The 18,507-nt window shown below is 30.2% G+C and overlaps 1 protein-coding gene across 4 annotated transcripts in view; it reads left to right on the top strand.

Moving 5' to 3' along the window:
- Nipsnap (protein nipsnap) overlaps positions 1 to 18,507 on the top strand; it is a 60,175-nt gene that overhangs the window by 22,807 nt on the left and 18,861 nt on the right. For all 4 annotated transcript variants that reach the window (XM_075362645.1, XM_075362647.1, XM_075362648.1 and 1 more), the window contains exon 4: positions 12,253 to 12,520. In XM_075362645.1, the coding sequence (XP_075218760.1) occupies positions 12,253 to 12,520 (268 nt within the window). The remainder of the gene's footprint in view (positions 1 to 12,252; positions 12,521 to 18,507) is intronic.

Below are 18,507 nucleotides of genomic sequence, written 5' to 3'. Positions count from 1 at the left end.
AATTAATATTGTAATTGTAATTCAATTGATATAAAAATGTACTGATTACTATTTTGATACAACTAAACCACATGATTGTTATATATAGTCTTAATGGACTATAGTGTATTAATGGTGATCTTATATTTAAATTATTTTTATTAAATGAAATCGACATTAAATATACATACTGCTTCTTGATTATACAAGTTTATTATGTATTTATGAATTTTTTCATATTAATCAAAGGTTTCTTAAATATTATGCTTCTTTTCTGATCTTTTATATGCTTTGCTGACAGATCATTGTTAAGCTGTTCAATGACAAATGATTTTAAAAAGCATAAATTTTGCAAATAACTTTATAGAAACAGGACACCTACAAAGACAATACCACAGCTTAAAAATGAAGACCTCAACGTGCTTGAACAGTATGAAATTTTTAGATGTACTGTCAAATAAATAAACAATGGAAATCTTATGTTTTGTTTGACTCCATACTAAAGGGATTTTCTATATCCTGGACACTGTAAACAAGTGTAACCCCCAACTTCAATAGCAAAGGAGCTATATATGTATATATATATATATATATATTTAGCTCTTTCTTTTTCCTGTTTAGCCTCCGGGAATTACTATTCGGGTATTATTTCAGAGAACAAATGAGGATGATATGTTTGAGTATAAATGAAGTGTAGTCTTGTAGAGTTTTAGTTCAACCATTCCTAAGGTGTGTGGTTAATTGAAACCCAACCACCAAAGAACACCGGCATCTACGATCTAGTATTCAGATCCGTATAAAAGTAACTGCCTTTACTAGGAGTTGAACACTGGAACTCTCGACTTCCAAATCAGCTGATTTGGGAAGACGCATTCACCACTAGACCAACCCAATGCATTAGCTTGGTATTTAGCTCTAAAAATAACCTGTTGAAGCGCTGATCTATATACTTTGAAAGTGTTATTATGTCTTTTTAATTTATGAGAGTCAGTCAGATATAAACTGGAATTTTTTAAAAACTAATTTATCAATTACTTTATTTACTAAGTACTCTTCCTCATACATAAATTTTCTACTTTCATTTACATCTACACACTTCCAGCAGATTGTGTGGTGTTTTCATCAACACCGTATTCATAAAACCTATTGTTTTTGACTCCGTTTTTATAAAATATACTAGCTGACCCGGCAGTGCTTCACTATTGCTAGATTTGAATATTTATCTAGATTAAATGAACACAAATGAAAGTTTGATAAAACATTAAAAAACTGAGCATTACGGAACATCATAAAATTTAACCTTTCCTTTTTTCCCCTCTACTAAAATTCACCTCTACCCTTCTTCTCATCATTCCCTTTTTTGAAAAAATACTTCTTTTCATGTAACTAATATATATTCTGAATATGAGCCAAATCGGACCATAAATACTATTTTTGAAATATCTTGGCCCCAGCGTCACCTAGCGGAACTATTTTTTGCAAAGTATTTCTTTTCACTTAACTAATATATATTCTGAATGTGAGCCAGATTGGTTCATAAATACAATTTTTTAAATATCTCAACCCCCCAACACCACCTAGCAGATCCATATTTTTTTAAATATTTCTTTTCATGTAACTAATATAAATTCTGAATATGAGTCAAATTGGACCATAAATACAATTTTTTGAAGTATCTCGACCCCCACGCCACCTAGCAGGTCCAAACTAATTCAGAAACCTTCACAGACATGCACGCAACAACTCACCAAAGTTTCATTGCAATCGGATGAATGGTATAGGAACACATACAGGACAAACAAACATTCATTCAATTTTATGTATATATGAAGCCGGTTATGCACAAAATCTTCCACCTCTTCAAACATCTTCCCCTTAACATTTCCTTTAGCAGTCCAAACAAATGATAGTCACTTGGTGACAAATTGGGGTAGAAGGAGGATGTTCAACAGTGGCCAAGCGGAGTTTCTGCAATCATTCTTCTGTTATAGTGGCAGTATGGGGTGTAGTGTTGTCATGAAGAAACGACACTGGTGATGCACATCACATGCTAACAGTAAGTTTTTTAACCATATCCAATAGTTCACAGTAGGATTACAACACTCTGTAATCAGATCAATCCATTTGAAGTTTCCCAAGAGTGGTTGCTTTTGACCAATTCAAAAAAAATTGAAACTTACCCACTTGTTTCCCACATGTCTCAGGACCTTAAAACTATGTTTTTATTTTTTATTTAAGCAGTTTACCTGTGGTGACCATTTTTGTTACAGTGTGCATACCTATTTTTGTGGTTGTAAGGGTTTATGGAAAAAATCGTAACTAAAAAATTATTGGTTGTGGAAGGATGAAATTCAAAGCAATTTATTCATATTTTGTCAAGGTAAAAGTCTGGTCCAGTGGTTTATTTACCTATCTTTTTCTATGAGAAAATTACCAATAAAGTTGAACATAAAAAACAGTGAAATTTCACTTTTGGTAATTTTTTTCATGAGCCATGGATGGCACACACAGTTTGAATTATGTTTTTACATGCAGGTATATGTTAGTAGTTTTACCATAAATAATATTAATGGTGATATACTTATCCCTAAACGTCTATGAATTTTTGAAAACTAATTTTTTTTTAAATTCAAACTTTAGCTTCGAATAACTTTGATAGGGCTGGTGATAAAAATCTCAAATTTTCACAACTTGTATTTTTGTAGAAGTTTATGGCAAATAAAAAGTTTCTTATGTATTTTACTAATAATGTAAGTTTTACTTAATAATATATTTGCGAATTTTAAAATCATTTAAATTTTTACATTTTTTCCAAGTAATTTTACATTAAACAATGGATGAACAATGTTCCATAGGAATTTATGTGAATGAAAAGTGTCATAAAACAGTGTATAGTACAGTGCCAAAAGAACTCATTCAAATTTAGTGATGAAAACCAACAACTTATCTTTGTAATGATGTGTAATCTTTTTAATGTTAATTCAGATGTCACTAGTGTTTGTAAATATCATGAAAAGGTTTTTTGTAAAAATTCAGTCACTGTACTGTTGTCCATAAACAACAACTCATAAAAAGCCAGTTCAGAAAAACTTAACCCTTCACGGACGGATACCCATACTACCTGGGCTACCTGTACTTACACTGGAGGGCAGAAACCCATACATGAGTCTCTGAATGTGACCAGCTATTTGTCTTCATGTAGTTACATATAAATTCTAGGAGATGTTCTTTCAATCATTTTGATGTGGGAATTCCTGATACAACATGATCGGGAACCGTTTTACTTCAGTTATCAGATGAGTTCAATGACCATGCCTATGTAACAAGATGCGTGCCTTATTTTTTTTCGTGTTTTTCATTCTTTTTTAAGTAATTTGTTTACAAACTCTTCCTTCCAAAACTTAATTTTCGGCTTGTTTTGTTTGAATTCAAACAAAATTTCAGAGATAAAAATTCTGAGGGAAATGAATAAAAATATTTATATTATTATTATTATAATAATAATAATAAAAATATTTATATTATTATTATTATAATAATAATAATTAATTTCCTGCCTAGGTGCACTACTTCAAAATCGCTATTGTTATTATATTACCATCAATGTTACTATTATTATTCAGTGTCTTTTACATGAAAGAACTTAATGTAAATCGTAACCAAAATCATCACCTATAATTTACAAATTCTAGTGCGCTCAGCGAGACTTGTGCCATTTTCACGTAAACTTTGTCTCGTGAGATAATTAAACAGTGTTCCTTAACCAGCATTAAAATTTAGAATAAATAAGGTATCTGAAAAATAATGAACTTTCAATGCTACAAAAACAGACTATTCTTTGTAGAATAATTAAAATTTTGCTACAGTTTATTTTTTCTTCAATAGTGTTTACAAAAATAAACCAATATAAAATAAAAACAAATTCTTGAAAAAAGATGTAAACTACTCATTGAAATCTCAGTTTGGGTAAGTTTTACAAGCATTTTTGAATAAAAATTGTATTAGGTTACTGGTATTGGTTATCATTAAATTACGACCTGTCATTAATAATTTAAAAAAAAACTATTTTATAAATATTGAAAATATAAACTTCAACAACACAGAGACTAAATATAAAAAATGTAAAGTGCAAAGAAAACAAGAACCCCTTGGAGAACTTATTTAGCGAGTCAAAATGGTATCGCTAATAACATGGTATTTCATGATTTTTGTGAGGTTGTAACATTATTAGTAAAATACATAAGAAACGTTTTCTTTGCCATAAACATCTACAAAAATACTACAAGTTGTCCAAATTTGAGATTTTTATCACCAGCCCTATCAAAGTTATTCGAAGCCAAAGTTTGAATTTTAAAAAAAATTTGTTTTCAAAAATTTATAGAAGTTTAGGGGTAAGTATATCACCATTAATATTATTTATGGTAAAACTAATAACATATACCTACATGTAAAAACATAATTCAAACTGTGTGCCATCCATGCCTCATGAAAAAAATTACCAAAAGTGAAATTTCACCGTTTTTTATGTTCAACTTTATTGGTAATTTTCTCATAGAAAAAGATAGGTAAATAGACCACTGGACCAGACTTTTACCTTGAGAAAATATGAATAAATTGCTTTTTGTTTCATCCTTCCAGGACCAATAGTTTTTTAGTTATGATTTTTTCCGTAAACCCTTATAATCAAAAAAATAGGTATGCACACTAACAAAAATGGCTGCCACTTGTAAACTGCTTAAATAAAAAACTTAAAGAAAACGTTTTATGCAATACAAACACTTTGTTTTTGATAGTCTTACCACTAAATTGTGTATAATCTTTGCAAATTCTCTTTTGTTTGTTAAAAACTTAATAATTGCTGCAGAATACTACTAGATACTGAGTCATTCCATCATCTTAGGAACCAACTCAGTGATGGTGTGGGGTATGCGTAACTACATATTCCAAGGCTAGACACACCCATTGCCTACTCACAGTCTCAACAATGTACGATCATTCATTCAATTACTGGAAAGAAATTTCATCTATGTTTTGAGTGGCTCATATTTTGTTACTATTTTAAAGTAAATGTAAATCATCCTATTAAAAATTTTAAGACAGCTACCACAAGTTAATTGTTATGCCTAAAATCCTAATGTGTAGATATAAAGTTGAGGATCATTAGCGATCTAAAGAGAATTAAAAAGGTATGATAAATAATTAAATGTATAAAAAGTATGTACCGTATTTGCTTGAATCTAAGCCACATCATATATTTTCAAAAGTTTTTATGAAAAAATGTTTATAAATAAAAATAAGAATAATGATAAATCTATTTACAAAGAACTTTATATAAAAAAAAATAAATAATTATTTGAAAGGATTGTATAAAAAAAATATATGTAGATAATTTGCTAAGTTAATTATTAGTAAAAATAAAATTTAAATAATAAAAAGTCGCAATACATAAAATAATTCCATATAGGTAATTTAGATTGAATAATATTAATTACAATAAGATAAATACTCACTTTCATTACCATTACTGTCTCTGGAAGCAGTGTTAACAACATCACTATCTCATATTAGGCCGCCTTCTGTTCCAGCCATGGTGTTTGTGAACCTACATTTTTTAAAGGAATAAATTATTATTTTATTTAGAATTTTCTTCCAAACAATAGAATCCCAATCTGCTATTTTTGAAGAACTTTGCTTTTTTATTTTTCCAGAAGCAGTTAGTGGATGGTATGCTGAATGTAACCAGTTTTTTTTATTTTCTTGTGTGGTTTTTGAAAGGCTTCATAATACTGAAATCAAGTAGCTGGAGTTGGCTGGTCATACAACATGGGATTACCACCAAGTCACAGTCTTCTTTCTTCAATTTATTTTTCACTGAATCTACTAAATGTTTTTAGATTTTTGGAGGGTTCCTGGTCTTCTGTTCCACACAGCATTTACCAGGTCTTCCATAATTTTGGAAGTCATCCAACCATTGTTTTGGGTACGCATTATCACATAACTGGGAAATTTCTTGTTTTTGGGCATTGTTTTCCTTTTTTAATATTAGAATGGCAGTGATTTCTGACTGCTTTAATACATAGTATTACAGTGACACTTTTTTCGTGTCCTGACTATTTTAATTTCTTTTTCACCCTTTGAAGTTGCTTTATAATTATGGGGCATATCAAAATAAAAAGGAAAGTATCATCTGCATTTCCAGTATTCTTATTTCACATGTGTGTTTTGTGTGAAGTCCAATGATTTGTTGCTAAAACTGGACGAGCTTATCTTCAAAATCCAAGGAAGTTTCTGACAGATTAAAGTGTCTAACAGAAAATCCTTCCTTTTTCTTAAATTTTCTACATCAGCTTCTTGATGTATTAAAGTTTTAAATTTATCAATGGCTTCTCTTGCTTTCAGTTATAACATTTGTATTGTTGCTGGCAGTGTTTTAGATCAAGCATATTTTATTAATTGTGCATTATGATCATCTACTTGGGGAAATCTTTCTTCCCAGTTTAAAATTACCTTCCTTTCTATAGCGGCTACATAGTAACTCTTTTTGATGCCATTGTTAGTACACTGATGTTAACATTGATAAAAATATAGATGATAAAAAATACAATACATAAAAAAATCAAATAGTAAAAAGAAAAAATGGAAATAGGTAAGTACACACAACTAAGATATAATAAGATAAATACTTAAATAAATACTTAATACTAAATACTAAATACTTACTGACCACAAGCAGTGATATTTTCCAGGTCATTATTAAAAACTAAAGGGCTGTTAACCTCCAAACAAAGTGAAAGAATTCATTATTGTCTCTTCCTTGCACTGATGATCTCAATAACATTCTGAAAAACTACCTGACTAAGAAAATAAAGTCTCAACTAACAGTTTTCAATAAAAAATATTCATTAGCCGTAGAGAGAGCTTTTGTTTTCAAATATTAATTTTTTTTAAAATATTAATGTTAAATTGTAATAATGTACAGTTAAGGAAGTGGAAAACAAAAAACTGAACAAATTTAATAAAATCTATAATAAACCTTTTGTTCGAATTAAAAAAAAAGTTTGAATCCAAGCCACATCTAATTTTTTGGATATTAGAAGAGGAAAAAAGTGCAGCTTAGATTCGAGTAAATATAATAATTGATTTACCAAACATAGTATAAATGAAAAAAAAGATTAAAATCAAATAATACCTGTGGAGATGTTAGGTCAGTCATTACAGCAACTATTAATAACTATACAAAGAAATAAGGAAGGGAGAAATTAGGATACAATAATCTTTAGGATCAAGAAGGGCAATGAATTTATTAATAAGTTGTTCACAAACATATTGGGTGAAAGAGAAAGGTGAGGAAATTTGTATGATGTTTTGAATTAGAAATTTCTATGAAAAATGTAAAAAGGATGAAACTTTTGTAGCTTTTAGCTAGAGGTCTATTAATCAAATGTTTAATCCTTGCTTCACATAATAAATACCTCCCTAAAGTTAAGATAAATTAAATTGTTTTTAAATGCTTGAAAAGTTGCTTATATTTGACGTTATTGGAAAAAGAACTGATATGAATAATTGTATACCTCTTTTGCTGATTTCACAGTTTAAGAAGAATTTTGAGAAGTTTTTTAATAGTAGATATTTAATGTAATAAAAACAATTTCTACATAAACAAACGGATTTAAGGAAAAATAAGTCGACTTTAAACAACCATCATTCAGGCAATAGAGATTATTAATGTCTTTGGTGAGGAAATTTGTTACCAGCAGTTTCATGGATTTTTTCAATGCATTTGACTGTATGTACTCAAGTTACTTTGTAATAAATTAGTGACTTTATTAGTTAAAAAAAGAAAATCAGTAGAATGTAATTAACCAAAATTATGCATATTCAGTATATGATGGTCCTTTTTTTTTACAATCCCAGCTTACTCAATTATTTTGTTGTGAAAGCTTTGTAAAATATTAGAAAGCATATACACAACTGGGCTATTCATTATTTCTTCATCTTAATTGTGCTGAAGCTAGGATATGTCTGTAAAATCACAAGAAGTTTGGTTTTTAATATATTACTTAGAAACCTTTAGATTAACAATTAAAGGATACCAGCTGCCTAAAAGAAAATTTTATGAAACGTTTACTTAAATTTAATAAAGGTGACTAAAGAATAAATAATCCAAAAGGTGTTCTCTGCTACAAAGGCATTTATTTTCTAAAAAATATTGCATAATCTTTGTGATAGGTATTGTTAATTTTTATTTTTGTGATTCTGATTTTAGCATGTGAAGTATATGTGTTTTCATATTATGGCAATGAAGATACATCCTGTAATCCTACACAAAGAATTTGTGTTCAAAAGAATATAGATAACTAAGAAATGCGATAGGTTTTTTGTTTTTGTCTTGTAAAATGACTAAAAAATTAATCATTTTGAATTGTTATAAAAGTTAATTAGGGTGGTGATCCTTTGCTTTTTTCTTGTTTTGGTAATTAAAATTTATTGTGCTCTCGAAACAGTTTTTACAATCGGATGGATGGTCCTTGAAATACAAAACACTGTAGACTTGTACTTTTTTTTTTTGCTATATAGAACTTAGACAAACCTCAACCTCTTTCGGGTGGCCAGTCATAATATGTTTCAGCTACTGGTAGAATTTCTTGGAGGTGCTGAAACATTAATGCGGTTCACTACAGTGTATTGATTGTGGCTGTATATGGAACTGTTTCTAATCTAAAGTTCACATTAAAAGAAAGCCGAAACTGCAGAGGCGGCCGATTGGGTTAAGCTAGGCCTCGTATTCGTAAAATATAAATCCTTAGTCGTATAAGGTATGATTTCTAACTCAGTCGTTTCCATCACACATAATTTAAGATATATAAAAATTTCATAGATTGGAGAGTCATATGTGTTTTAAAATATTTTGAATTTTTTCACAACGTACTAGAATGCAACCTCTAATCATGAAAGGTCTGGGGTGCAAACTGTTTCTTCATATTTGTGAAGACATTGTAATTAACAAATTTCAAATTCAGACTAAGGAGGAGCAAGGTCAGAGTATACTCAACAACATGCAGGCAGACATCATCATGTTGCAGAGATTTACATGGTGTGATATTTGTTTTTGAATGGCCTTTCTTAACTTTTTAATATTCTACAACACACTTCTGAATTGAATGCAATAATTCATATCATGAAATGACCAAGATTCTCTTCTGTCCTTAAAAAAATTACCGTGATTTTCGTGACAGAAAAAAATTTGCTGATGCTTTGTTTTTAAGTAAGTCGTATGAGTCCAGTCTAGTGATCAATTTTTAGTCTACATATATGTATGAAATGCAAATCTTCTGTCCTTAATTTATAAAAAAAGCAACATTTTAAATATTTTGATTCTGAACTAAGGTTAAACCCCATTTCAACCATTGTCTTTTGTGTTGTGAAAGAAGTTTAGAAAAGACTTTAGGCTTTCCTAAACCTTTTGGGCCTTTAGGCACAAAATCTTTGCGTTACTGTGATCAGTTCATGAAGAAGTGAGTGACAGATCTCAGGAAACGAATCAAAGTTCTGATATGGTGAATTACCTTGCGTTGTGTTTAACCAGTTTATTATTAATAATAGTTGATCAGGCACTTCTTTCTTCATTATGGACATTTGCTTTCTCATTTTTAACCCTTTACAGGTTTCTTTTTTTACAGAAATGGATATTATCTTGCTGGTTTTTTTTACTAATAATTACCTAATATGTAATTTAAAAACAATTATTTTGCTTGCAAATTGTATTTTATTACTATTAATTTTATTGAAAAATTAAATACCTAACCTACCTGAATGTGATATTGATGAAAGATTGTCTGCAAATGTCCATGCATGTTACTAAAATTATAAATTTTAAAAAATTACAGTTTTTTTAAAATTGATAGATTTTAATAGTGTTTTGCATGTGAAATATTTTAAAGCAGGATGCTGCACACAGATCTGTGTCACTGTACACTACATTCTTGTCACGCCTTTTTTTTATTGAGCAAACACACTCCACATCTTCTTTAGGCATTTGGTTTCTTTCCATTGGTTGGTACGTATTCAGGGAATTGTCGTTCCCTTATCCTCAATGGGTCTTCTGCAAGAGATGACCTTCCTTTCTTTGGTTTCTCGATGAAATGTTTATCAACAATAGTTTCAAGTAAAGTCTCTTTAAATTGCAGTGATGTGAATTTTCGTCTACACTTATGCAAAATATTTGCATTGAATACACACATATTTAGGTATTTGAATTCCTTCTTTTACCATACCTTCTGCCACTTATGTTCAAGAAAGTATACGCCAAGCATCTGGTCTATTTTGTCGACTCCTACCTTGTAAATATTATAGTCGTTTATAACTGATTGAACAGTCATCTTTACTTTCCTCTTTACCTCAACTGAGAAACTTTGAACAGTGCACCTCTCTTTTATCACACCATTTTAAAAGCATAATTTTTCCCAGCTTTTCATTCAATGATATCATTCACCTTTTTTTAGTTTTTTGTTTATACAATTTTTAGGGACACCCTTTCTATTTTGCCTAACTGTCCTCACCAGATTTATGCCCTTATCTTTTTGGGCAGTAGCTAGTTCAGGGCTACAATAAAAGTTGAATGCACACTGTATCCTAGGTAAAGCAGATCACTCATCAAAGTAAGCACAACATTTGTAGCATGCTCATAATTTTTATTATTTCTGTTTCACTTCCAGTACATATAACAAGTTTATAAATGTAGCCTGATGAAGATTCAAACAAAATATAAATTTTGACCACAAATCTAGCATGCTTGATCTTATAAACTGTATAAAGCTCAATCAGACTTTCCATAATGAAAGGCTCTCAACAGCCACTTCTCTTTGAGGAGTGTAAATAGCTGAAAATTTATTGTTTACATAATCTAGGACTGGTTTGATTTTATGCAACCTTTTATTTGTTTGGGGTGTAACATTATTAGTAAAATGACAAGATCAGGATAACAGTTTCAAACATTTGTTTGGTAAAAAAGCAAGAAATCCCAGAGTTAAAAAAATAGTGGTTTTTTTGTATAATGTTTATCTATCTCTGGCTTCCATATAAACCCATGCATAATATCTACTGCAATCAGCAGAAATATTTCAGACCTGTTCACTGGTTTCCAGCCTCGGAATTGCAAGTGCTGTTTTAAATTTTTATTTGCAATGAAATTGTCTATATAAATGTTAGTCTGATTTGTGATCATATCCAACAGTTCATCAGTTATAAGCAATTGAAAAATATTCAAAACATCATTTGAGTATCAGGAATAACAGCATTTATTGTTATTGTATAACAGCATATGATTGTCCAATGAAGTTGGAAGGCCTACAATAGGAATCCAATTCATGGTAATTTTACCATGAATATTTGCACCAACGTCCTGATTATGATCGACAAAATCATCATTATCTGGCTGAGTATCATCATAAACAGAATCTAAAACTATTGTTCATTACTGTCATTGTCGTAATTGTATTCCAACTGATCCAGTAGATCTGCAATGTCAACATTTTTTCATATAGATGCCATCAATAATAATTATAATAAAAAAGTTTACCACAAACAAATTACATAAAAATATATGTAAAGCATACTCAAGCAAGCAATATTCGCAGAATTTCAGTCACACCTATATATAAAATATGTACACAGTACACATTTATAGAATTTCACGATATATTAAGAAATTGACTACTACTAAAAAAATCTACATAAAACGATGGAATATTTTGACAGAAAACGAACTAAAACCAGACAAAATGTTGACATCAGAATATATCCATCCTAATCGTCCACATCAGCTATATCAGAATATTCTGTCAAAAACTGGTTAGGGGTTAATTAAACTGTAGCATTGTCTCACAATACCTTCATTCATTACAGTCTCTCTGTACACTTTGTATAGTTGATGGATTTCAGTTGCTTTGCAATTTCTGGCTAAAATGAAACATTATGAGCACATTTCACAGCTAGCATGATTCTCAATCACAGTATACATCTCAAACTAATATTATTAAATGAATAGTGGCAAACTAGACCTCTTGTTGCCACTGCTAGGTATGTACCGAGTCTCGCTATTCTTTTGCACTAAGATTGCACTGTTACCCCCTCACCTTGAATTTAAAACATAAGTTACTTTCCAGATAGCATTGCAGTTTATTGCTGATTACATATTTTATATTAGTAGGCCATTTAAGATCTTAAAATTAAACATTTTGCAAGTCTCTTATTTAAATGATGTGATTGTTTCAGAATTATAAAAGTTTAGTAGCTGAGCAGGGAAAGTACCTCCGATCCAGACATGTCCAGTATTTGTTGGCATTTAGCTACTGGCCATCCATAGAATCCAGGTCAGGTGGCAACATCTATGAAATTAGAAGCTACAGTTTGAAACCAGGCACTATGATAGAATGGGGCAATAACTGGGCACGAGCTATTAACTATCGTAGGAATAACAATGAGGCTTTTGCTGGGTTCTTTTCACAAGTTGGACGACTTTATAATGTACATCATATTTGGTGTAAGTTTTCCTGTGTTTACTTTTGGTTTATATATATATATATATATATATTTTATATATATATATATACATATTTTATATATATATATATATATGAAAAAATGTTTATATATTACTGTTACTTTTTTTTTATCATCTGTCGATGTGATAAATTCACAAAAAAAAAATGGTAAAAAAAAGTGATTTCTTCCCTCTTTTATCTTCACAGTTTGGAAGTTATGTTTTTGGATATCTATTAAAAACATAAAATCATTGGTAAAAATATCAGTTTCTAAAACTGTCCTCAACTATAATTAAAAACAGAATGTACTATTATGTACTCCTGTGTAATTATTTGTTCCCTGTTATATCTGTCGGTTAGCATACACAGATCTTCCCTAAATACTATCTGGTGATTTATTACTCAGTTTTTATCTGTAAGTTTACAATTATAGTTTTGTTTATTTAAAGCCTGTTTTTTTTCTAAGTTTTCTAAGCATTTTCATTTGATTATATATATATAAATTCTATTGTTTTAGAAGATGACAAAGTTTTTTCTTACTTACAGTTTTATGTTTAGCTTATTAAGAATACTGGTTCTGTAGTAAACAGCAAAGTGCTAACATCGGCTAGTGTAACCACTTTACATATACTGTCTTATACAAGCACTGCCCTTGTTTTTCATACAAAATGTATTTTTTTAATATTTAATAACAATAAGTTTATAATAACAATAAGTTTTATATAAACATCCAAGACTTTACTTATGATAATTATTCATTTTTAAAAAAAATTTGTATTAAATTTCTTTTAATTTATGTGTATTATGATGATGGTTTGGAAAGTAACCTCCTTTGTAGCATAGCGCTATTAGTAGTTTTAGTGACGGCCCCATTGATACATCAGTATCAATGGGCACACTCTGAATCAGTGTGCTTCCAGATGTGTAAGTGTGAGCTGCATACTTTAACTCGTTTGCTTGTTATAACCTAAAAACATGAGCATTGTAATCAAAAGTCCTGTAAAATGCAAGGTACATGCTGTCATAGGATTTCTTTGGGCACAAAATGTTTCGCCAGCAGACATTCGTTATTTGTGTACTGTGTATGGCCCAAATGTTATGAGTGATGGTGTAGTGCAGCAATGAGTCTAATTTTTAAAAAATTGTATGACAAACATCCATGAAGAAGAGAAGAGTGGTATGCCTTCAGTTGTGAGTGATGATCTTGTCAGTGAAATTGGCAAAAAAGTGCGTAAAATCAAAGATTCACCATCTCTAAACTTTCTGAACAATTCCCAAAAATTTCTCATATGATTTTGTACAAGATTGTCACCGATAAATTAGGCTCCCAGAAGTTCTGTGCTCAGTAGATTCCAAAAATGCTTACAGAAATCCATCGAACCAAACGAATGGGTTCTACCTTAGACTGCTTTCACACTACGATGCGGAAGGAGAAAGGTTTTTGAAGAGAATTGTGACTGGGGATGAAACTTTGGTGGCTTAGATGAACGCCAAAACGCAACTACAGTCGATAGTCTGGGGCCATACCAGTTCTCCTTGCAAGCCAAAGAAAGCCCGCCAAACTTTGTTAGCAAGGAAGATTATGGCTATGGTTTTTTTGGGATGCCAAGGGAGTTCTAGTTGGTTTTATAGACTGTGGTACGATGATTTCTCAGCAGTCTTCTGTGAAACTGTGAAGAAACTTAGGCAAGCCATTCAGAACAAATTTCGCAATATGCTGTCATCTGGTGTTTTTTTATGTGACAACACTCGTCTTCGCAGTGATCAAAGAACTCAAGAACTGAATCAATTCCAATGGGGCATTTTTGATCATCCCCTTACAGCCCGGATTTGGTGCTGAGTGATTTTCACCTCTTCTCTATTGTAAAGAAATGGCTTGCATTACAGCACTTCAACGATGAACACGAATTTCAAAATGCCATGAAAGGTTGACTAGGTACCCAGGAGCTGAATTTTATGAAGAAGTTATTTGTAAATTAGTGAAAAACTATGACAAATGCTTGAATTTAACTGCTGACTATGTTGAAAAATAGTTAAAAACTGTAGTTTTATTTAAGCCAAACAGAGGTTACTTTCCAAACCGCCCTCGTAGATAATTATTAAATATAATTGATCTACTATTTGTTGTAAGTTTTAATATAGATTAGAAATCCACCAAAACAGTAAAGTGAATGACTAGATTGCTTACCTATGGGAACATGCTTTTGCTGTATGCTTGTCTGACATTAATAAATCTTGAAACATTATCAATGTATATATAGATACTAGAATACATTAAATTTTACAGTATTTTTCTTGGTAATGAACAATAACAGGAGAAAAATATTAATATGTGAAATGCAAAAATCAGTTGTCTCTTGGCTTCATAAAGAAAATTTAATCTTAAAATTATTTTGTACTTTCCTAATCTTCTAAACAACAAAATGTGAAAATAAAATGGATCAAATTGCATGTACTTGAACCATATTATTTTCACTATTAGTAGCTAGTGTGATTTCTGTTGTCTAACCAATTGGGAAAGTTTTTTTAATACTTTCAGATTTTTAATTTATATTTGCAGATATTTTACCTTGTGATTTTTTTAAATTTATTGTAGTACCATGCAAGACCACTATTATAGAAACTACATTTTTTTCAATACACTACAGCAATTCCAGCCGTGGTGTAATACATTGATTGTGGTAATAGCATATACTGCATAATTACTGGATAAATAAACAATGATAATTTACACTTCCTTCATTTATATCTTAAATTACATTTATCAAGAGTATGAAGAAAACACATGAATCTGAACATACTGTCCATCAAAAAAAGAGATTCTTTTTTCTTATAATAACATGAGAATATCAATAATGTACATATATAATATAAGGTACATAAATATTATACTAATATAAATATTATTAATATTATTCAGTGTACCAGATAAACCAAAGTTCATTGTTATAATACAATTGAGTAGATGTATTACACATTTTTTTATCAGTATAATAAATGGTGATCATAAATCAGTGACATTGTATAAAAATAATAATACAATATAAATATAAGAATAATCACAATGTTCAGAATATTAATAACTCTGTAATAATATACATAAATAATATATATATATATATTCTTGCACACTTGTACCCATAATCTATAGCAACTAGGATTTCTTTAAATGTGTTCGTGATGCAGGAGAAGATGTGTTTAATGGTCCGAATAACCATGGTGCCATTGGAGAGAAAGTGTAAATAATGATGACTTATTGCATCTAACATACATATAATGTCTGTGTTGTGTATGTTTATGTTGTATGTGTTGTCTGCGTATGTGTTTGTATGTAGTATATATGTACATGTAAATGTAGTATAAATAATTAGTCTGTAGAGTAGTGTTAGAAGAGCATATGAGTAGAATATAAATATACAGAGAATTACATTAATAATAATATGTAACATTTATGACCATAATATAAATCACAGTTTAAAGCACATTAATAAAATAAATAAATAAATTACAATAATAAGTATAATATTAATTAACAAAATTATTTTAACAATATTCTCAATTAGTAACATGTGAAGTATTTTTTTTATTTTAAATAAATAACATTCAAGTAATTATCAAATAGTGGCAGCAAACACAACTTATGCACAGGTCTTCGATGCTGACCATCAGCAGTCTTTAAATCAATGATTCAAACTAATTGATCAGGACCTGGATAAACCTTAGTGATAATTCCAAATCTCCATCGCATTGGTGAACAGTTGTCCTTATAGATTAATACTAAGTCTCCAATAGACAGATTACGCGAAGGAAAATGCCATTTATTTCTCTGCTAGAGATAATGAAGATAGTCCTTAGACCATAATTTCCAGATGCATTGGACGAATTTCTGGATTAAATGCCAACGATCTAGGGGGTTAATTTGAATTTCTTTGTAATCGGGTTCAGGTAAAGACGTGAGTGAACAACTAATAAGAAAATGTCCAGGTGATAGTGGTTCTGAGCCCTATGATCTGTAGAAACAGTAAGAATGGGATGAGAATTAAGACTTTAAATAGGTCATACAAAATATTCTTGGCAGAACAGAAGTTGGAATCATTATCGGAAAAGATTTGGGTAGGAATACTTCTTCGTGAGATAAACCTCTTGAGTGTTGCTATGAATGACTGTGTAGTCAAATCAGAGACTAATTCTAAATGAATTGCCTTAGTTGTGAGGCATATAAAAAGTGTGATATAAGATTTACTTATGGCTTTGGACCACTGCCTACCATGATGAATTATAAGAAGACCTCCATAGTCTATTGTACAGGCAGAGAATGGACGGGAAGGTACTATTCTGAAAGGTGGTAACTCACCTAAGTATTGCACTTGAGTTTTTGCGTTATAACGAAAACAGTTCAAACATTTATTAATGATTGATAAAATGCTTGATTTAGCATTTAAGATCCAGTATTTCTGGCATAATGAATGATGCATTAATTGTATACCAGAATGTAAAAGATGTAAATGCTTAGCAATAATAATTAATTTAGTTATATTTGCCTTTGAGTGTAGGATAATAGGATGTTTAGCTTGATAATATAATAAAGAGTGTTGTAATCTACCTCCCACTCATAAAAGTCATCCAGAAATGGGTCAATGAAATGATTTTACTTGGGTTACAAATAATTTGATTGCTCTTAAGTTTATTTTATCACTAAACTGTACATGTTGAGACTGTTTTATTAAAAGGTAAGGGTTTGATTTAATTCCCTTGTAGTTAATTGACCAGCGATTTGTTGGGTCCAATTTAATTTAAGGTTGTGAATAAATCAGAAACAATAGCTGAATATAAGAGTTTGCTTATGCAAAGATGAAAACTGTTGTGTGTAATCAAGTAAAACACTATGTACTAAAGCAGTTGATGTTCCTTTATGTTTTTCTATAAGACATTCAGATCCTTACTGTAGTTATTAAAATTAATATGATTATTTGGCCAATGAGTTTAAAATTTTAAGAGCCAAGGACCATGCCATCAAAGTGATATATCAACTAATTTACTTGGATTGCAACCCTTAGACAATATGTCATCTGGATTTTCAAAAGACTTAATGTAGTGCGATTTAGCATTTGAGGTATCTCTTTGAATTTCAGTAATTCTCTTACTTACCTTCCAAGCAGATGGATGTCCATGAATCCAGGACAACACTATTGTTGAATTTGAATACAAATGTATTTCATCAATATGTATATTCAGAGCATTTATTACCTTCACTAATAAACCTGAGAGTAATAAACCAGTTAATTCAAGCCTTGGTAATGTTAATTGCTTTAAAGGAGCAAGTCTTGATTTGGAACAAAGTAAATTACATGAGATTGTTTGATTAGAAAATAAAGTTCAAATGTAGATACAACAGTCGTAACCGTTTATGGAAGCGTCTGAAAGCGTGTATTTGGATTGAGTTAATCTCAGCACCATTGCTAAATTTAATTGGACGACTTATCTTCATTAATTCAATTAAGTGTATTTGATTGTATAACTTATACCCATTGAGATAACATTGTTGTAGGTAATCTAATTAATTTTAAGTTTCCATAAAACATTTATGAGAGAAAACAATAGGACCAATAAGACCTTATGGGTCAAATTCTACTGCAATAATAGAGAGAACAATTCTTTTAGTATCAATAGATTGAGCAGTTTGAAATGATAATGTGTCTGTTGAATTGTTCCACAAAATGCCTAATGTACATAACTTATGTTCCTGGGCTAAAAGAATAGAACACTTATGCTCAGGAATATTAGCAATATTATGATTGTTGAAAACCATTGATGAAATGGAAAATCGTAACATTGGAGTAAATTAAAAACATCAATTTTTAGTTGGATAGCTTCATCTAGATGGTCAGAGCCGAAAATAAAATCATCAACATAAAAATAATTTCTAATAGCATTACATGCTAATGGGAGGTCTCTTTGGTTTTCATTTGATATTTGGATTAGACTT

Source organism: Lycorma delicatula, chromosome 4 (assembly GCF_047948215.1).
Source record: "Lycorma delicatula isolate Av1 chromosome 4, ASM4794821v1, whole genome shotgun sequence".
Taxonomy (NCBI): Eukaryota; Metazoa; Arthropoda; class Insecta; order Hemiptera; family Fulgoridae; genus Lycorma; species Lycorma delicatula.
The sequence above is the reverse complement of the archived record's forward strand: the minus strand, read 5'-3'. Positions and strand labels throughout refer to the sequence as shown.